Genomic DNA, 22,502 nt, shown 5'->3' on the forward strand with positions numbered 1-22,502 from the left:
GAGACCATCTTTAGGCAAAAGGAAACGTTGCACTGTGATACAGTCTCAGGAAAGGTCACTCAGTCCCACAAGAACCTCTGAAACTTGAGTGGCCCTTCTGAGCGGTCTCAAGGTGGATGAGAAGTGGCAGAGCCTTTAGCTCCCCATTAACCACTAATGAATGTAGGCTGCCCTCAGAGCAGAGTGAGACTTGGGTGAACGGGCCCCCTCCAGCTGAGGGCAAGCAGAGGAAAGTGTCATAGTTGGAAGCTATCAGGCAGCAGCACAAACAAAAAGTGCAGAATGAGTCCTCCAGTTCTGAAGGGACATGTGATTGGAGCATCACAGTACCTACCATACGATCCGTTGAAAACCACTGGTCTTAAGAAAACAATTAGGAGAGGAAGCAAGTGGAATTGGGCCAAGTTGAAATTTTAGAAGAGAATATTGCTAGGTTAGCTGACAAAATATAAATTCCATCTGTTCCTATGAACTTCAACTGTACTGTTTACAAAAACTGTGAATTGTGAGGTACTTTCAAATGGGCACATGATTAATGATTCAAGAGAGAGTAAGTCTGAAGGTGTCAACTATGTGATAGGAATTTAATCATTCAGTGGCTTCAGGAAGGTTCCTTTATTACCAGATATCTTTCTACTTTGTTTCTTTCTGCATGAAATCAGTTCCAAAAGTAGTCATTCGTTCCTTCAGCTTATATTTTTCTTTTGTTTAAAAATATATGCACTCTACAAAGGAAAACTCATTAAACCCTTTTGGTCACTACTATTCATTTTTTATCAAAACTGCCAACATTCAATAAGACTATTGACCCTTTATGTACTAGATGCTGTGTGAGGTTGTGAGCTTACGGAGGTGAATGAATTTCTAAATGATTTCAAGGAACTCTGCAACTCAGTAATGGAAAAAAAGAGAAGGTAAAGGCACATTATTTCAATGCAGCTTGATATGTGCATCGACAGAGATTTGCCCAGGATCCTGATCAAAGGTCACCAGAGAGGAATCCTGGAGGACAAGTAGGGTTAATCAGTTGGAGACTAGAGGTGGAAGTAATATTTCAGGCAGAAAAAGCTGTCTCTGTAAAGGTTAGGAGGTCACAGAGGATACACAGCACACTGGAACTTACACGGATCCGTAGCCCTGGGACAGAGAGCCTGAGGAAGGCAAGCTGTGGTGGGAGGGAGGCTGGAACCACAGGCGGGAAGAAATGCAATCATACACAATTGGTTTTCAAACTCAGCATTTCTTTAGCAGAATAGGGAGCATTCTTGGAAGGAAAAATGAGTTGGAACATGACAATCAGAAATTGTAGATTTTTTTCCTTTATTAATTTACAACATATTTAAAGCATACACATCTTCCTTTCCCAAATTCTCAAGAGATTCACAAAAAGTGATAGTCTTTTTCTTGCATTTGTGACTGTTGCCTATACAGGGAATCCAGTGCAAGATACAGATATTCTTACCCTATAAAAATGCCACATATGTATGCATATAAAACTGTGTATGCTTGGGGCACCTGGATGGCTCAGTGGGTTAAGCGTTGACCTGAGCTGAAGTCGGATGCTTAACCAACTGAGCCACTGAGGCGCCCCTTAATGTCTTTATTTATTTTTGAAAGAGAGAGGGGTGGGGAGAGAGGGGAAGACACAGAATCCGAAGCAGGCTCCAGGCTCCCAGCTGTCAGTGGCAGAGCCTGATGCAGGGCCTGAACTCACGAACCATGAGATCATGACCTGAGCTGAAGTCGGATGCTTAACCAACTGAGCCACTGAGGCGCCCCTTAATGTCTTTATTTATTTTTAAAAGAGAGAGGGGTGGGGAGAGAGGGAAGACACAGAATCTGAAGCAGGCTCCAGGCTCTGCTCTGTTAGCATAGAGCCACATGTGGGGCTCGAACCCATGAGCCCCGAGTTCGTGACCCAAGCCGGAGTCAGATGCTTAATCGACTGAGACCCATCTTTGGCTCCAGTCATGATCTCATGGTTTGTGAGTTGGATCCCTGCATTGAACTCCTAGCAGTCAGCACAGAGCCCACTTCGGATCCTCTGCTAACTTCTCTCTCTGACCTGCTCGCGCTCTCACACACTCTCTCTCTCAAAAATAAATAAGCATTTAAAAAAAATGTTTAGGGGCGCCTGGGTGGCTCAGTAGGTTAAGCGTATGACTTCAGCTCGTCATGATTTCACATGACCTCAAGTCCCATGATGGGCTCTGTGCTGACAGCTCAGAGCCTGGAGCCTGCTTTGGATTCCTTGTCTCCCTCTCTCTCTGCCTCTCCCCTGATCATGCTCTGTCTTTCTGTCTCTCAAAAATAAATAAACATTTAAAAAATTTTAAAAATAAATAAAAATGTTTAAAAGAAAGCATGATATATAATTGTACAACTTCTAGATAACATAAAAGTGAAGACATCTTTTTATTTACTGTCTATTTATTTATTTTGAGAGAGAGAACATGAGTGGGGAAGGGGGAAGAGAGAAGGAGAAAGAGAATCCCAAGCAGGTTCCGTGCTGTCAGCATACAGCCCTGTGCAAGTTTCCATTTCACAAACTGAGATTGTGACCTGATCCAAAAATCAATGGTTGGATACTTAATGGATTGAGACACCCAAGCACCCCAAGTCACACTTTTCATATACCAGAGACATTACTTTCAGTTAGAAACAATCTTCAGAAGTCACTAGAGGACTGTAACATGTAAACCTACTTATTAACCACATTGAAATCAATTTATTAGTCTGTTTCATCCAGCACGATTCTGAGGGCATATGACCCAAGAGTCAGGCACACTCTTTTACCTAAACAAATACCCAAGGTGAGTTTCCTGACCTTTCAAAAGGAAAGTAAAACAAGAAGTAAAGGAAAACTTGGCTTATACCATTCATATATTTTTTTCCTATTGGGTCACATCTTTGATATATGTATACTTTTGTATTTATTCACCCAATCCTATTTGACACCCAGAAACCTTCTTAGGTGTTAAGGATGCAGTCATTCTCACTATTGTCATGGAGTTTACAATTGGGTGGTAAAGGACGTAATCACACATTATTGTATGTCATAACCAGAATATCACAATTCTGACTCAGTCATTTAAAAGTGTATATTTACATTAAATATCATATGTTAAGTTAACTTTCAAACCCAGAATTGATACATAAATTGACTAGCAATATCCAGGTATCAAGCCATATATCATCATTGTGTTGTAAAAATTACAAACTCATAAGTTTCAGATATTACACTAAGTGAATGAATTAAATATTAGTAAATCCACAACCCTGGAATACAAAAATAAAATTTTGTTTTTATACAAATTAATAATGTATAAAAAAAAACCCAGAATCTTAAACACAGGCAATTTTGGATCTTTTTGCCACCTCCCCCACCCCCACCCCCACCCCACCCCTGCCCCAGGAGCTTGCCTAAATTCTGAATGATGGAATCTTACGTGGTACCAAAACATTGATTAGAAGAGAAGTCAACTGAGGCATAGGATGTTGGCTAAAACACCCCTCATTTGTTCAACTTCAGCCACTCTTTCATGAGTTATGTGCCATTTATTAGCTTGCATGCCATTCTAGAGCACAGAAGTCTTTGGGAGGTTATCTTTGGTCCTATCAGCCATATGTCCCTACACTGCTATTTTCTCTTGACTCTAAATGGGAAGGGAAACAAAATTTCCCACTGATTTCCAAATCTTTAAATCTATTTTGAGATTTCTACCTACAACGCTTCAGCTCAGGTCATGATCTCATGGTCCGTGAGTTCAGGCCCTGCATCAGGCTCTGCCACTGACAGCTGGGAGCCTGGAGCCGGCTTCGGATTCTGTGTCTCCCTTTCCTTCTGCTCTTCCCCCACTTGAACTCTCTCTCTCTCTCTCTCTCTCTCTCAAATAAATAAAACACTTAAATTTTTGTTTTTAATTTAAGATGTAAGCATTTAATCCAATGAGTATGCATCTACTGGTATAAATTAAGCCTACACTGAAAGGTATAAAGAAGTGGCAAAGGAGAAATAAATGAAGACAAAGAAAAACCCTTTAACTTTCTCACTATAACAAAAGATTTCCACTGTGATCCAGAACAAAAGGATAGCTTTTTCAAGTGCCAACTAGAGAAAAAGTCAAAAGAGTAAGTGTAATTATTTAATACAGTTCCATCAGTGACATTGATTAAATCTGTCTCCCCAATAAAGTCATTGTGACATCTCATAACTATAAAAGATGGCCCTCCTGTTTTAAGCAGCTATACTTACAACAGGTAAATGACTTTTTAAGCTGTTTTCACATTTGCTTCCAAATCCAGTGAGGACAAAACAGAAGGAAATAGGGCTATAATACCATCTGAGTGATTTACACTAGGCATAAGGAAAGGCACTATTCCCTGAAAGTTTATACACTCACAGAGAAAGGGGTTGCATGACCAGGGTGATATACACCTGGCCCTGCCCAGAAGCTGAGTGGTGTAATAAATCATTATTACGGGTGTCACCAAATGAATGAATTGGCAACTAGAATTAACATCATGTACTCTGGGAAAAGATTTGTGGCAGGAGGGGGAGGAGAAGAACAAATATACTGGCCCTATTCTTACCAAATCGATACATAAATGCTACATCTGGGTTTCTTAACTTAGCATCCTAAAGCAACAATGTATGAGCTTTAGGAAATCTATAAATGCTTTGAAATTGAGTATAAACAATTTTAATGATTTTCTTTTTTTTTTAATCTTTATTTATTTTTGGGAGAGAGACATAGAGAATGAGCCAGGGAGGGCAGAGAGAGAGAGAGAGAGAGAGAGAGGGAGGGAGAGAGAGAGAGAGAGAGAGAGAATCCTAAGCAGGCTCTGTACTATCAGCACACCGCCCGATGGGGGGCTGAAATTCACAAACAGTGAGATCATGATCTTCCACACCTGCTCCCCACCCCCAGAATCTTCCCTTCTTTTCCACACAGGATCCTGACTTGCTTTTCCATTATGCATTAACGTTTATTTATTTTTGAGACAGAGAGAGACAGAGCATGAACAGGGGAGAGTCAGAGAGAGGGAGACACAGAATCTGAAACAGGCTCCAGGCTCTGAGCTGTCAGCACAGAGCCTGACACGGGGCTCGAACTCACGGACCACAAAATCATGACCTGAGCCGAAGTTGGCCGCTTAACTGACTGAGCCACCCAGGTGCCCTGCTTTTCCAGTATGCATTAGAAAAATGAGAGAAAAAAAGGGAAATCCCTGTTTTCTAATACTAGACAATGGCAGAAACAGGATGGTGATCCGTACAAGAAGGGAAACAAATAAGGCCAACCCAAATCACTCCAATTTTTCCACTATTATTCATGATTGTAAATGAATTGTTTAGCTCTAATCTTCAGTTTATTTACTTGTAAAATAAGGATAAGATTAGTATCTACTGCATCAGATTGCATAAGACTTTAATGAGATAACTAAAAACCTAAGCTTTGTACCTAGCACATAAAAAACTTAGTTTGGTGCCTAGCACAAAACAACAGTTTAATGGATGCCATGTGTTATATCATTTTCACTATTCTAGTATAAAAATAGAAACCATATTTATATAAATTATAATATTTTGGGGGGCGACTGGGTGGCTCAGTCGGTTGAGTGTCTGACTTCAGCTCGGGTCATGATCACACAGCTCATGAGTTCAAGCCCCGCGTAGGGCTCTGTGCTGACAGCTCAGATTCTGTGTCTCCCTCTCTCTCACTGCCCCACCTCCCACTCGCGTTCTCTCTCTCAAAATAAATAAATAAACATTACAAAAAAATGTTTAATATTTTGGAATAAAAATTTCATAATTATTATAATTTTTAATAGATGTTTGTTCAGTGTTGCTGTACCTTAGTGATATCTAGAGATAAGTTTCTTAACAGTAACAGTTCCTTTTCCATCCAGTCTCACTTGGGACATTCTCACATTTGCATTTTGGAATTGTTTTTTGTGAGCTAAATTAGTAAATCTTCTCAGGGGTAAAACAGAAGGGTTAAAAGATTTAAATTCCAATATCATCTGAATACATTGATCATTAAATTTGTAATGATACAATTAAATGATAAAATCATAAAAGTTGGGGGGCATTTGGCTGGCTCAGTCGGTAGAACATGTGATTCTTGATCTCAGGGTTGTGAGTTCGAGCCCCACATTGGGCACAGAGATCAGTTAAAAAAAATCATAAAGCTTAGAAGAACTTTGAATAGTTGTGGGTTTTTTTTCTTTTTCTTTTTTTTTTTTTTTAGTCTATTGCATTATCTTTGTGTAGGGCATAATGAAGTGAAAACACTTTGCAGACAAAAGATGATCAAATATTTAAATGCCTTTAGAAAAGGAGATAAAAAGTCTGCCTCCTCAAGCCATTCTAGGGTCTAAAAACAAAATGCCTAAACTAAGGAGCCTCTGCTGCTGTTCAAAGACTGTTTTATGCCCCCCCCCCCCCCGCAAAGGCCAGGGAAAACAGTTCCTACTCTGAATGCAAGAAGATATGAAAACAAAATTGTTGCTTCCATTGTTAAGCACACTTTCTAAATTCTACCTAAACATTTGCAACTAATAGCAGATATTGTAAGACCTATGATTTGAATAATTACCTTTAATAGTAGTAAATGTTAGGTCTCTTCAATTTCTCAGCTGTGAAATTTTGTGAGTCACTCACTGCATGCAACTTCACACATTTATATCCTTTATTTTTATAGATTTTCTGAAACCCAACTTCTTCAATTATCCCTTTTTTTCTGATTTATGTTTAATATAATTAAAGTAGATATTGTTCTTCTCTTCAATGTGACATTTTCCTGCCATACTTGACTCAAAAATGGACTGCTTTTAACAGAGCCAGCGATATGTTGGAAACAAAATCAACTAGACCATTACAAACACAAATACTTAAATGCTCAGTTTTATTTTCTTCTTGTAAGCCACTAACAAAAAGGATAATTACAGAGACAACCAATCTAAATTAAAAAAGAAGTATTTTGTTGGGGAAAAAAAGACCCAAGATTGAGACATATCCCCATAATTAATGAGCGGTCTGACCTCATTAACATCTTCTAATTTCAATTTATTTATCCTCAAAATAGCATATATGTTTCACTTGTGTTACCCTTTCATAAGATTTTAAGGTGACTTTCAGTTTAGACAATAGGAAACATTCACAACTCTGATCTTTACTATGATTGGTGTTACTACATAAGTACTCTACTTTACCAAATCAAATGTATATGCTATATACAAGTTGTCTTTATTAAAATTCCAACAATAGCCTATTCTAATTTCGAAGATTAAAAATAATACTTTCTCTGACAATTTCATGAAGTAACGAAGAAGATGCTTTCTATGAGTGATGACGCTTCCTCTGCAAATAACATGGCACACAAATCAAAATGGCTTAAGCTATATGAAAAATTCATTATCTCATTTACTGGAAGTCTCAAGGTCATGCAGGAGCATCCTTGCTCTGCCGTGGTATTATTATTCGTGGTATGAAAAGGTTAGTGTCCCGGTTCCATGCAACAATGCTGGGAAAGGCATTGTCTAATGGGGGCAGTAACAATATCATTTGCCAACAACACTCTCTTCCCATCTGTTGGCCAACATTTTGCCAAATGTCTTATGTCAATCCAGTTAGTGGCAATGGCAATGGGATTATCATAATTGGTTATGCTAGGGTGTCCAATGCAATAGCTGGTAGCCACATGTGTCTATTAAAGTGAAATTCATAGTAATTTTTAAAATGAATGAATGGATGAATGAATTGACAGTAATTAAATTAAATTAAATTTAAAGTTTAGTTTTGCGGTCTTACTTGCCACACTGCAAATACTCAATAGCCCCATGAGGCTAACGGCTACTATATTGGGCAGCGTAGAAACAGAATATTTCTCTCATCACAGAAATTCCCATTGGACAGTGTGGGAACTTTAGATAAATCAGGATTCACCTCTGAGCTAGAACAAGGATCAACTTTGCTGAAAGCTGGATATCTGAACAAATTGTGTTTCTATCTACCAAGGAATAAATAAACATTGTATTTGGGCATATGACATGCTATATCTACTACATAATTTTTTGAGGAACACATTGTCACATCACACAAGCCTTACTATCAGGACTTCATATCCTGTATACCTCTCCCCTGCACTATATTTTAGATGGCACATGGACAAGTGGCAGGGAGATTTACATAATAATAATATCTGTCAATTAGAGTTGGCTCAATAAATTGGACATAAGACAACTACTTAAAACTAAAAATTAAAAAAAAGTCTGAGAAGGTAGCATAGAAAAATATATGAATGAATTATACCACTCTCCATAGCAAAATAAATGTGTCCATATTTTAATTTCTGCATGGTTTTTCTTTCATTTTGCCAGATATCAAATGAAAACGTATTTTATATTTAGGAAGTATAGCCTATTGTTTAAAACTAATGGTTGGCTTTATCTATAGGGAGAAATTTATAAGAGTCCAATGGAAAATTGATTCCTACATAGTTTACTTCCTGTCTTCAAGGCAAATTAACTATCTAACATGAAGAAATGTGATTCCCAAGGCATTCCAGTTTGCATGTAGCAGTCTCGATAGCTTCTCTTGCTGCTTCACTATGCCCTCTCCATCAAAGGGAAGATACCAACTAGGAATACTGGAATAGTCCCAAAATTCTACTGAACTACTCGTGTTATTACAAAGTCTAAGATGAAGAATAATGGTTTGATAATTATTGAAGACGTTCTAATATAAATGGAACAATAGATGTTGGTTATGTTCGAGTTATAAAAAAAAAATTGAATGGAAAAAAAATTGAATGGAGATTCCAGGAGAAAATGTTAGAATGCTTTCTGGTAGCTGAGATAAAGGATGTTCTCTCTTACACAGGAAAGAAAAGCAGGGCAAATATACTTCTCAGGTCACAAAGCACTAAGGCAATTTACTCCTGTCCGTATTTTTATCAACGGTCCTTCATCTATAATCCCTGACCTCCGAGAAATTTGGGGCTTGGCGCATTCTCTCCCCAGCCTGAAGGTCATGCTCTGTTCTATTTGCTGTGACTGAAATAGCTGTGTGCTTTCATCCTAAATTCATGCTTTGGTTCCAGGACCATCTAAGCATCTGATTAGCTCCATCTTTTATCTCCCATCTCAGTGGCTTTAGACCTTCGGCCTCCCGTTTCTGATGTTCCCTACGCACTCAGATTGATACAGAGCAGCAAAACTGGCTTTAGAGCCCTGGGTGGGACAAACCTGGCTTCCTCGCAGTCTACTTAATACCTTGCCAAAAGAAGTCTAGTCTCTGGAGCATGATCAACCTTTTTTTAAATAGTGAGTTTAAGCTTTTCACTTATTTTGTGTCTCTCATCCATGCTTTATCACTAATTGAAATTAAAAAAAATAACTAAACAAAAAGGCTTGAGAGCATTTTAAAGGTCATAAGAGTGAAGGGGTGCCTGAGTAGCTCCATGGGCTAAAGGACCAACTCTTGATTTCAGCTCAGCTCATGATCTCGTGATGGTTCATGGGATTGATCCCGGTCTCATGCTCTGTGCTGACAGCATGGAGCCTGCTTGGGACTCTCTCTCTGACAATTCCCCACTCACTCTCCATCAAAATAAATAAATAAACTTAAAAACAGGTCACGAGAGTGAACTAATTTCTTTTTTTGTTTTTAATTTGTTTTCCAATGTTTATTTATTTTTGAGAGAGAGACAGAGCACTGGCAGGGGAGGGACAGAGAGAGAAGAAGATACAGAACATGAAGCAGGTTTCAGGCTCTGAGCTGTCAGCACACAGAGCCCGACGGACGCGGGGCTCAAACCCACGAACCATGAGATCATGACCTGAGCCGAAGTCGGACACTCAACCAACTGAGTCACCCAGGTGCCCCGCCCTTTTTTAAAAATAGGTTTCATGCCCAGTGCAAAGTCCAATGCAGGGCTTGAATTCATGATCCTGAGATTAAGACCTGAGCTGAGATGAAGAGTCAGATGCTTAAGTGACTGAACCACCCAGGCGCCCCAAGAGTGAACTAATTTCTAACATTTCATATTACATACATTATAGCATAAATTGGTCTCCCCTGTTATTTTATGTTGTCAGATATTTTAAATTGTATTTAGGTTGGGCTCATTAAAATCCATTTATGATTTGCATTTTCTTTGGTAATTATCTCTACCCCAAATGGTCTCAAACTACATATTTTACATATTTGATGGATCTAGATGTTTTATATGTATTCATTTAATTCCTTAATTAAAGCTGAAACATTGTTTTTAAGTCAAAATACATGCTCATAATTTTAAAGTTTTTAAGATAGCCTCAGGTGGTCATCATTATTTTAATATGACAAATGATCCTCCTAATTCCAGTCAGCTATCTTAAAAACCTTTGTTGGTTTTATGATGTGGCATACAGAAGATTATAGCTAAGGACAGCTTGAACACATAGGGGACAGGACACCATTTTTGAGCCCCAGGTACAATAATAACTGGGTGAACTTAGGTCATGTCTTATAGCTTCCCATTGTCTTAGTCTCATCATTTACAAGACTAGGGCTCCCATGGCTGCTGCAGGAGCAAGGCCTGTGTGAAAGGAGCCATGCTCCTTCCTGCCGCCCACTGCTGAAGGCAGAATGCTTTCATCACATATGGATCACACTTAGACTTGAGGGGATTGTGGGAGGAGAGTCAGGATGTGTCAGTCTTCTGTGGTAAAGGGCTTGGACTGGGAAGTACTGCTTTTCCATTTAGTGTGTAAATATCAAGTCTTGGTGTCTTAGTAGCTCCCATTTCTTGACCCCATGTTCATCTTGTCTTAAAAGCCCACAGTTTGGAGTGACCTGTTCTTGGCCAGCATGTGGAGTTTCCACTAAAAACACTGGAGAATTGTCAAGATGACTTCAAATTTACTTTCATTGTTCAAAGTTGTATGGAACAGCAACAAAAATACAAAAAATTCAACTGAAAATACAGGCAAAGGACTTAAATAGACACTTGTCTAAAGGCAATATCCACATGGATAATAAGCATGTTAAAAGATTTTTAGCACCATTAGCTATTAGGATAAGGCAAGTCAAAACCACACTGAGATAACACTTCACACCCAGTTAGATGATCATAATAAAAAAATAACAAGTCTTGGTGAAAATATGGAGAAATTAGAACTCTCATGCATTGCAGGTAGGAATGTGGAAAACAGCTTAGTAGTTTCTTAATACACTAAACATAGAGTTATCACATTAGCTAGCAATTCTACTCCTAGCTTTTTATTCCAGAGAATTCAAAACAGGTACTCAAACAAAAACTGGTACACAAATATTCATAATCATTCTATTCACAATAGCCATAAGATGGAAATAATCCAAATGTCTGTCGATGGATGAATGGATAAACAAATGTGTATATCCACACAATGCAATGTTATTCAGCCAAAAAAAGGAATGGAGTACCGATCTGTAATACAACATAGGTGAACTTTAAAAACATTATGCTAAGTGAAACTAGATGGGCACAAAGGCACATATTTTGTAAGATTCCATTTATATGAAATATCCTGAAAAGACAAACCCATAAGTACAGAAAGTAGATTAGTAGTTGTCATGGGCTGGAGGCAGGGGACTGGGGAATAATTGCTTACAGGGTGTGAGGTTCCCCTTTGCAACATTGAAAAAGTTCAGAACCAGATAGAGATGATGGTTGTACTACATCGCAAATTTATTTGATGCCATTGAATTGTATACTTTAAAATAATAATTTTTATGTTATGCGTATTTTAACACAATAAAACAAAGTATGACTCAATTTACACAAAGTAGAAATTTACATTTCCACTAAAGCAAGAAGGCCTACCGTATGTGGGAAGAGAAATTCCATTCTTATCAGCTACTTGCAGCAGTGGAAAAGGGAATTTTTTTGTTTATATAGTTTTGTGATTTAAGAAACAGCATTTCAAGGCATAATAAAAAATAATACTCTGGGGTGTTAATTTTCAAAGTTTTAGGCATGATCTTCAGCCAATCAAATTTTTACTTGTAGTTCCATGCTGCTTTGTTCTAACTGCTAAATTACCCTCTTTCTCTTTTTTTCTTTCTCTTTTCTTTCATTAGCATCATCTCTGTTCTGAGGTATAAGCTGGGCTTTCTTACAGTTTAGTGCAAAACCAATTATCTCTCAGTTATAGTGGGGTTTTTGTTTTCGTTTGTGGCCAGTGTTTCTCACACACTGTTGAGCATCAGAATAAAAAAAAAAATCTCCAAATTAAAATATTTGGCAGATAGTGATACAATAATGGGTTTTGGCTTCCTCTTGGCATTCTCATGTTTTTGAAAAGTATCACACATACAGTGTTGGCTATAATGAAGTAAGCAGCTGAACTAGAATTTAGGTTTTATTTCATCTACTTTAATGTGTAGTACACATGAACAGATAGATATTTAATAGTTATAACCCCAGTGGCAAACTGGGGTGTGAAAAAAGAAAGCATTATTCTTTATTTCTTTTTTTTTAATTTTTAAAAAATGTTTATTTATTTCTGAGACAGAGAGAGACAGAGCATGAACGGGGGAGGGTCAGAGAGAGAGGGAGACACAGAATCTGAAGCAGGGTCCAGGCTCTGAGCTGTCAGCACAGAGCCCGACGCGGGGCTCAAACCCACGGACCTGAGATCATGACCTGAGCTGAAGTCGGACGCTTAACCGACTGAGCCACCCAGGTGCCCCTTATTCTTTATTTCTTAAAGTCTGATTCAGAACTATCTTCTCACTAACTGTTAAATTGCTAATTTAAACTGGTCCTTTCTGGGTTTAATTTCTATACAATGCAGTGATCAATTTCTCATTTAATTCAGGTCTGTGGTTCAGTCAGAGGATGGTGCAGATTACTCAGTTTGAAGGAGCAGGAGACACTTGCAAAGGCTCACAAACAAATGGGATGATCCCTGCACCCCCACCCCATCCAGCCCCAGCTAAATAAAAGCACCGAGTGCTTTCTTTCCTTCTCTCCCTTCCCTTCTTTCCTTTCTTCCTTTGTTTGCAAGAAAAACTCAAAGTTTAGGGCACCAGAGAATAACAATAGATTCGTAGTAGGATTGCATATGTATTTCAGTACGTTCAACTACATGAAAAAACACAGATTAATTTCCCTAGCTATCTGATTTTTATCACATGTATCCACCCAAATAAGCCTGGACAGAAAGAAAAGCAACAAAGAACAAAACAAAAACCTCTCATCCAGTAAAATTAGTTCGAATCATATTTAAATCATTTTAAGTGATCGGTCAGACAATATTGGATAAAATTTCAGAAATCTACTCCACTCGCCTGCTCTCTTCTGGATGGTATCTGGGTGCATGCAGGAGGGTTAACGCTTCAAGGGCTTGGTCTTTGGGAAAGAAAAGAATGTCTCTGAGCCGTGCAGTATCCTAACCTACCTTCATCCCACCCCTCCATCCCTGGCTTTCCCTCTGAAGTATCAGCTGCTGTCATGTGCGTGGTCTTAGCCTCTCCCCTCCAAGCCACCCGCTGCTAACTTTCTCATCTTAGGGTGCTGACAGCTGTCCTTGAAAATCTTGTCTCTCAAGATTTGTTTGTGGAGCCTGCTGGAATCTGAGTTTGAGTCCCAAACTGCCCCAGGCCCAGGTACAGTTACAGAAATTTCTTACCTGCATGTGAGAACTTCCACATCCTACTACTGGCCACAACAATTGTAAGGCAGCTTACTGAATGAGAAGAATACAGACCCTCTCTGTGCCTGTGTATACAGTACAGCCGAGTTCTTTTCTATATGGCCACCTTGGGGACGTTTGAGATACCCTACCATGCTGACTCCATCAGGACACCTGAAGAGAAATTAGCAGAAACTTCTGGGGTCTTGGTATTCCTCTCAATGAAAGCAATTCATCCCCCATTCCATACACCTGGCTATCTGCCTCTTCTGCTCTGTCTCCTGTCACCCCATTAATCTACCAGGGCTGTAGGTTGTGGTGGATATTACTCCATTTCTCTTTGTTGGAATGTTCCTTGGGCGACATTCAACAATCACATTCTGCAGACCTCTCCTTGATAAGTTAAGTGGATAGATAAAAGAATTTCTCTGGAAACAGCCTTGCTTTTAAACTGTTTGCCATGTTACCATCTCAAAAATACTATATTAGGTGTCAAAACTTGAATATTAACTCTTTCTGTCTTTTGGTGGAATATTCCTGATGCTGCCTTGCCTTCAACTGCCCCAACCTGTATGCTCACACAAGCATAGACACTTTTAAGAAAAATTATCCAAGACATGGACATACGATGCAGAGATTGATGGACGTCCTACCAGTGTAATGCTGAGTACTGAATAGGACACATAACGTGACTGAGGATTAGCTAATTTTCTAGGAGTGGTTGTCTTCATTAAACTATCTTTTCACTATTGATTAGCATACTTTACAGCTCTGTAAGGATATGGGTTAACTTGTAGAAAACTGGTATTTGTGAAATCATTTCTTGACTGGGATCACTACAGCGGATTCTTGTTCAACAGTAATGTAAAAATTATATCCATCTAAAAGAAAAAGTAACTGCAAATATTAGGGTTGATTGCCATACATGACATTAATCAGTTTTATATCTAGTTGCAAATGATTTTCAGCGTTACTGTGACTGACAGACTACATAAATCTTCATTTCTTGAAGTCTGTTTTGAACTAGGTTTAACATCTTACTGGTTCCCTTATTAATGAACTGAGTAAAATTTTTGACACTTCTTTGTTTATAACCTTTTGAAAAGTAGAAGTAGTGAAAGAGGCTTTTAAAGATGTATCTTCACAGTTTTGGGGGGTGCATGTTTATCTTTCACTCAAATTACCCTTGGAAATATGTTACAGAACAGAAAAAAAAAACATCTTTAGGGCAACATACAGGCTAAACACTAGACTTCTTTGAAGTAGGTGGAAATCGGTCGTATTCACCATGGTACTAAAGAATCCTAAAAAATATTGACTTTTCCATCACTCTTGTTTGGCATAAAATTCAAAGCAAAACCTTTTTTGTTCATCCAAACATAAGGTACAAGTTCTGTTTTATCCTTTATGATACTTTCTAGCTAGAAGTCGTGTTGAAGAAATTGGTGAGTGCATCTCTGCTTGAAACCAACATCTCAATATATGATTTCCTTTAGAATATCTGTGTACTATGTTGGAGGAGGGGGTGTAAAAAATGTTTTATTCTTCAACCAAAAAAAGTCCTTTTCTCAAAAGTTGTATAGATTTTTAAAAATTATTCTGGCAAAAAAAAAAGATAATTGAACAGTCATGTGAGATAGGTTTATGTATGGAAATCAAGTTAAGAGTAAATATATAGATATAGCTATAGATAGATGTAGTGCAGAAACAGATGTAGATATAGAGGTAGATATAATATTGACCTTGTAACAAAATCAAACATTCATTTATCTACCTATCTTTTATTTATTTATTTATTTATTTATTTATTTATTTATTTATACATACATACATACATACAAGCTGGATATTTTGGTTTTGAAAATTTCCAATAATCTATTTGGTTTATTTTTGCCCAGTGCAGTAAATAGGTTACTTTCAAACTAATTGGAACTAATTGAGTAAAAATAAGGCAGAGTCTTATAGAGAATACATAGCTTCTTCCCCTACAATACAGCCCTCCCAAATTCTTTGTATTTACACTTACTTAGATGTCATTGTAAAATCAAAACAACTTTAAAGGAGAAGGGAAACATGCGGGGTAAAATGCTTGGGTAGGCCACCAACCACAGAGAGTGTTTAGGATGTTAATTTCAACCATGGTTGATCAGCGAGCAAGAGGACATTTTGGGGTTTATACTTGACATTACTTACGAATGTGTTCATTATGTATAAAATATTTTATCTTAAGCCTGTTTAACTAGTATCTTTATCTCCTCATTTGAGTGACATGGTTTAGGGTGTTGTGAGGTGGATGGTGAGTGTGCCATACCCATCACATACCCATACGCTCATCTGTCCCACAGCACCCCTTTTCCTGTCATTGCTGTGCTCCAAGTCACTTGCCTTAACTCAAGATTTCTGTTTATTACTACAGAGAATTTCTCTGCATACTTATTTGCTCCTCAGCTTGCCATTTTGACTTTATATCTACCTATTTGATTACCATGGTTGCAAGATGATGGATTGAACACATTTCAGCTTGCCTCTCTTATGTTCCTGGTCCCTAAAAATGGCTTAGAAATGGCAATAAATCCAAAATTACAGCAAAAAAGATAAAGGTGCCTTTTTTGGGCTCATTGGCCCACACACTGTGAGAATCCTTTGAAGCCCAAAATAGTTGAAGGAGAATTTAAGTGGCTACTGAGAATGCCTGAGGATTATTGATGCAAAATGAGAATGGGCCACATCTGGAAGTGTTTGTAGTTACCAGGAGCCTGGAGGGCTCAAAGGCCAGCTCTGGACTACTTTGTTGGTTGTGCCATTGCAGGAGCATCTGTCTCTCTCCTTGCTCATTAACTCCTACCTCATGATTGTCCAGGCTGGGAGGGGCTCTAGACACAGAAAGTGCCAGAGTTTGAGTTAGATATACACATATGCAACTCCTTTTTAAAAATTAGGTTATCATACATTATATGTGCAGAGTTTAGATCTATATGACCTAGTGAATTTATATTAGATAGCATAGGAAGCTCAATTGTATTCAAACCTTTCCCTCCTAACATAGGGCAAAGACAGATGAAGTGTAAAAAAGAAAAAAAATAAAACATGGCCCAGAAGTGTTGAACAGTGAGTAGCAATAAAGTTCTCCCCTTTTTACTGCTCCTTGTTTGAGGCTTGGCTGTAGTAAAATAAAGAGGATCTAAAGTTAATTCTGCTTCTGTTTTGAAATTTGTATTTCATTATGTTTACTATTACCATTTATGGTGATGTAGAAGGTAAGTGTCCTTTACCTTAAAATTTTACAAGAGCATTTTATATCAATGCAATGTCATTTTCATCTGAGCCATACCTGAGAGTCAGAATAATATTCGGAGTTAATCAACTCTTCCCCTCGATCCCCAATTATTACCACTTTTGAAAATAAGTATCTTTCTGTAATAGATTATGTTCACTGAGTTGGAGCTAAGAGAGAGAGTAACTAATCTGAAGAATTAATCAACAGTCCCTCCCTGGTTCCTAAATAATCATCATGATTTCAATAAATTCTTCAGTTTGCTCTTGGCAAATGAGTCTTCCTATGTTGTCTAGAGTGTTTTAAAAACTCATGCTATAAAATGCTTATTGTAGACACTTTAGGCAGGTGTACAGAAATAACTATGATAAACCAGCAATGTGTGATGAATGACCTTTCAGACTTAGCACAGATGACTGGCAAATGCATGTGAGAAAACAGACTTTTCTAAGCAGTTCACATGGGAGATGGTGTACAACTTAGAATCATCTATCAGAGAAGACTGAGCTGGCATTAATTCTAAAAACCCGTTAGTATAATTCTTCAATTAATGGATAAGTAAACTGAAAATTAGGGTAATTAAGTGATATATGGAGTCCTGCAGTCCATTAGTGCCAGAATCAAGACTAACACCAAGGTTTTCTCACTATCAATTCAGTACTTTCTCACAACATTACACTAAACAACAATAGAACAGTGATTGATGAACTATGATTATTTAATCCAATCTACCTTGGTTTGAAAACACCAATTCAATATTTTATTTAAGCCAACTGAAACCGAAAGGAGCAAATCCAAACTTAAAGATATTGAAGGCAATTACTATTCAATCCGTTATGCAGTTAATAAATACATCTAGAAAGTATGCTACATATTACCGAGTAATTCATCTTCCCCAAAGACATGAATTCTGCATGTCATACTTTCCGTTTAATAGCACAAACTGTAGCAAGTAGATAGGTATGTGCATATTTTTCTGACATGTTTATTAAAGCTGTACAACAGCTACTAAATAGATATTCTGAGAGCAAGGAGTTCTAATTTCAAAGGAGGCTTATTGACTTCTATTCAGTTTCTTATAGGAAAGCCTTGGGGAAGGGGTCTTTAAGAATTTGGTGGATGAGGAAAATGGTATAACTGGAACAGAGGTGAAAATTCAAGAAGTTGAGGACAACATAAGATTACAAAGTTACTTCAAGAAGTGGTAGAACTTTATACTTTCTTGAAAAGTTTGCCCAGGGCTGGCCATGTTAATCACAATTGACAATCACTTTTAAACTGTCTATTGCTCTTACTGGATCAAAAGAGGCAAATCTAACTCTTTTGACATTACTTTTGTGAGTCTAGTGAGGACTGAGATAACCTGCAGCCCCAAAACCTAACTCTTAGGACTAAATATGAAGGCTGCCTCCATCAACATTCCAGTATTATTTATTCTGGAAAATTATTTCCCAGAAAGATAAAGATATAAAACAGTAAATAACTTCATTGTTTGCTTCAGGATCTTCTCCAAAATGCAATAATCTAAAAGGAATGTGCTCAATCAGACTTTTTCTAGAACAACAGTTTTATTTAGGTAGGCAGCCTTCTGAGGACAATAGATGGTTCAAATAGGCAAAGAGATCACTCATCCCAATATTAGTAACTCAGGAACACTTATCTAAGATCCTTACCTTCATCTGTCCACAGAACCTAAACCATGATATCAAAAACTGTACCCAGTCCAAATCAGATTCAAGCCCTAAACACCTAACTTCAACCACCGAAGCCTTAAACCCTAGAAATAACTATTTCCCATCTTCCCCTTTTAAGAAACTGAATGTCTCTTAAGGTGATGCTCTCCCTTACTCTAACAAGTTAATCAACTGAGCTTTCTTTGATCAACATTTTAATTTGGTGGTCTGTTTGGGGAGTTGTCAGCTGACATTACTAATAGCAAAAAGGGTTTTTGGCCAAAAGAGTTGCAACTACTGTATTATTCAGAAGATGTATCTTAAAGTTTTTGCTAGGACGTTGATGTATTTATTTTTCCATTATCACTTCTTTGTTAGATAAGAGGTTATGGGAAGTATTTGTGTCAGAAATTATTGTAGTCAGTATTTTATGTCCTTTTTCCTGACGGTCACTCCACAAGCACCTGTAAAATACAGCTGCTAGATTCTTCCCACTACTGACCTGCTGGGAGACAGCGCAGCTTTGCCTGGCTTTCTCTTCCTTCACTCTCTCCTTTGCACAGGAGTATGCAGATATAGCTGATGTCTTGGCCACCATGCTGACTCTCAACTCAGCTAATTTCTTTGCTCCCCGTGGAGGCATGAAGAGGTCCTGTTAACACCAAAAGAAAAGCTAGGAGTTTTCCTAAAGGCTACTCTGCCTGACTGAGCTGTGAGCTGAGTTTCCCTTCATGTGACCTCCCTTCATTTTGTTGAGGAGCCAGGTGAGGAACATTTCTATCCCTAATTCCAAAAGTGAATGTATGTAGGGGAAGATAATCCCCTGAGACTAGGAATTTCCCTGAACCTACAAAACAAGCACTGTACTTTGAGGCAGAGAGAAGAGATGGTGGCACACCTGTGACCAACTGCCTCTGTATATTTAATGTTCCTTCTGTCTGCAATCCAACAAGGTCAGAAAAGGCAGAATCAAGGCTGGCTTCATGGGCATGTGACCTGTGCAGTTGTACAGGGTCACATACTTGGTTTAATACCCGGTTGTCACTGTCTTGATATTGTCATGATATTTGATCAAGGGACCTGCTTTTTCATTATGAAAATTACATAGGTGGCCCTGGGCAGGCTTTGTTTTTAGCTTTTTTTCTAGACACCGTGGTCCTTTATGTAGAGCCTTAAAGTCCAGTGTCAAATAGAAGATGATAAATTCTCTAAAATTCTCTCTTGACAATCTTGCCTTTCTTGCTGCAAAATATTGCTGCCTATCTTGAAGAATCAAAAATCCAAGTTTAGGTAATGAAATTTGAACTCTCCCTTTTGAAGCTACTTTTTAATAATTTTAACCTCTAGCTGGCCCAAGGCAGAAGAAATCTGGAGAATGCCATGTAAACAGAATTTTATATATAATTAATAAAAACATAAAAGCAAAATACAAGCAGCACTAGTTAAAAAATAAATAATTGGGTTAAATATTGGTAATAAATATGAAAAAGTTTCCTCTTTTGTAACAAATACAGATTAATAAAAATAAGATAAATGCCACAGTGGAAAAATATGAAAACATACACAAATACCACATTAATATGTAAAATAGCAGTCATGCTTGATTAAAAAAAAAAGAAATGCAAATACAAGGAAGTATTTTATCTCCCAATCAATTGTAAAATAATTTTAAGGGTTAAAAATTCCTTCAAGATTGCCAATATCCATTCTTATCTGTTGCTGACAGTAGAACAGACTACACTATGCATAACCGAAATTTTCATGTTATTTATTCATTTCATCCAGTAATTTTACCTGAAGTAATTTACCATAAAGAAAGGCGCTGTCAAACAGTTATGTATAAAAAATTCACAGCAATGTTATCCATAGTGTAGACAGTATGACACTAGACATGTAGAAATAATCAGAGATGCAGTCCAGAATTTATATGTAAAGATGTTCACTGTAGTGTTATTCATAATAGAGACAGTTCCCACCTTTGTATACAATGTTTTCTTGAAAATATGTATGTATTCAGAATGCCAGTAGGATGAAAAACAGACTTACATAAAATAAAGATGTTTCTATTCCATGAGAACCAGAAATATCATAAATCTCTAATAAAACCTTGCCAAAATTACAATTTCAGTGAAATACTCCCAGATATCCTACTTTATATTCTACTTTGTTTCAGTTTTATCTTGAGAATGATACTTTTTCTTATTAGTATCTGTGGTTGTTTCATTCTTATATTATCACATAATAAAAAAAGAATTCTGAAAAAAACAAGTCCTCAATTAATTGCACAAACTTGAAGAACCAAAATCAAATAGGCTAATGTTTTTGTTCATTATCTGATTTACTCACATTAAGGATTCTATTCAGCATGTGAGATTTGTTTTAGGGAGAGTAGCACATATTTCATGAGAATTTGGATTTTGAAAATGAAATACATAAGTCAAAACCACTATGGTTAGAAAAAATTAAAAGTACCCAAAGTACTCAACATAAGTCTTCAAATAGGAGAATTATAAATACTTTACAGGAAAGCCTTTCAATTCCTTGGAATACTAGAGGAGCTATTCCAGGTGGAGAAAATTTTAGTTCATGGGCTTTCTGGACAACATACACAAACTTAGCTGTTTTAGGAGTAATTCAACTGTGGGTAAGGAAAAAATTTTCCTCAACCCTCTTAGGATTCCTCATTGGGTCTGAAAATTAAACTGACAAAAACAGATTCACAAGTGAAGAGAATATACATTCACTTAATACAGCTTAATGTGACACAAGAGACTTCATAAGGCAATTAAAACCCGGAGAAACAGACTTGAGGTTTTTTATGAGCAGTGAGATGAAAAGTGGGCTATCCTATAGAAATATGATAGGTAAGACAGTGTGAGGTTAGTGGAGTAAACTGGGAAACTTAGCAAGACTTGTTTGTTCAGATTCTTGATATCTCTTTGTCTTCACACATAAGGATTGTCCTTTCCTTGGGGTATCCTGAGGGAACATCTCACATGAGGGTTTTATAACTTGTTTCAGGAAATAAGGGGGAGGAGAAAAGGTCAGAATGAGCTTTCTGCTTCTGCTATTTTCTAAAACTTCTTCAGCTTAAAATATTTAATATTTCCAGTTGCCATATTTTGGGATAGTGTGCCCTGAAGTGCATCAGAACATCATCCCAATGATGAATGGGCCTGGCAGGTCATGATCATGGAGGAGACAACATTCCTGCAGACATCACATTCTACACTTTTCCTTCTTTACTCCTTTGAATAGAGTTGCAGGTTAGGTTTGTGATAGAGCTGGCCTTCCCATGATTCAAGGTATTGGGCCAGAGTTAAGGGAAATTCTTTCTCCAGGATCTGGTAAAAAGAATATATCACTTTGTATTAATATCACACACTAATAAGTCTTAGATACATATAAGAAGACAAATAATAAATATGTTGTAAATTACTGTAAGTTTTTCTTGACATCTCTATTTCCAGGATGTTAACATAAATGTCAAGCTCTTATATATTCCCTTAACACCTCCTGTTGTAAACAATACTAGCAACTTTCTATAAATGTTTATAGCTCTCCTGATTTACTGTAAGCTCCCTAAGGACGGAGAATTTGTCTGTGATACTTTGTTTTATTCTTAGCACCTAAAAGAGTGAGAGGCACATACAATGTGCTTAATAAATATATATTAAATACACAGAAGCAAGTAAATATTTGTTGAGCAAATGAATGATTAAGCTCCAGTTGAGAACTTCTGGAAATCTGCTTAAGACCAAACGCTATCATCTCAGGTTTTCCATGATTCATCTCATGGATTTGCCATAATTAGCCCTGATATTCCATGTACTGTATTTCAGTCAGTCCGAATTAGCCTTGACAGTTACATCATTCTCAAAATGAACCAT

The 22,502-nt window shown here is 37.4% G+C and overlaps 1 protein-coding gene across 1 annotated transcript in view; it reads right to left on the reverse strand.

The window, feature by feature from the left end:
- The window catches only part of LOC122479475 (thymocyte nuclear protein 1-like), a 41,168-nt gene that overhangs the window by 5,986 nt on the left and 12,680 nt on the right, over positions 1-22,502 (reverse strand). Inside the window, exon 2 of the mRNA XM_043573364.1 lies at positions 19,115-19,264. Coding sequence (XP_043429299.1) covers positions 19,115-19,264 — 150 coding nt within the window. The remainder of the gene's footprint in view (positions 1-19,114; positions 19,265-22,502) is intronic.

The sequence above is a fragment of the Prionailurus bengalensis genome, chromosome C1, assembly GCF_016509475.1.
Source record: "Prionailurus bengalensis isolate Pbe53 chromosome C1, Fcat_Pben_1.1_paternal_pri, whole genome shotgun sequence".
NCBI lineage: Eukaryota > Metazoa > Chordata > Mammalia > Carnivora > Felidae > Prionailurus > Prionailurus bengalensis.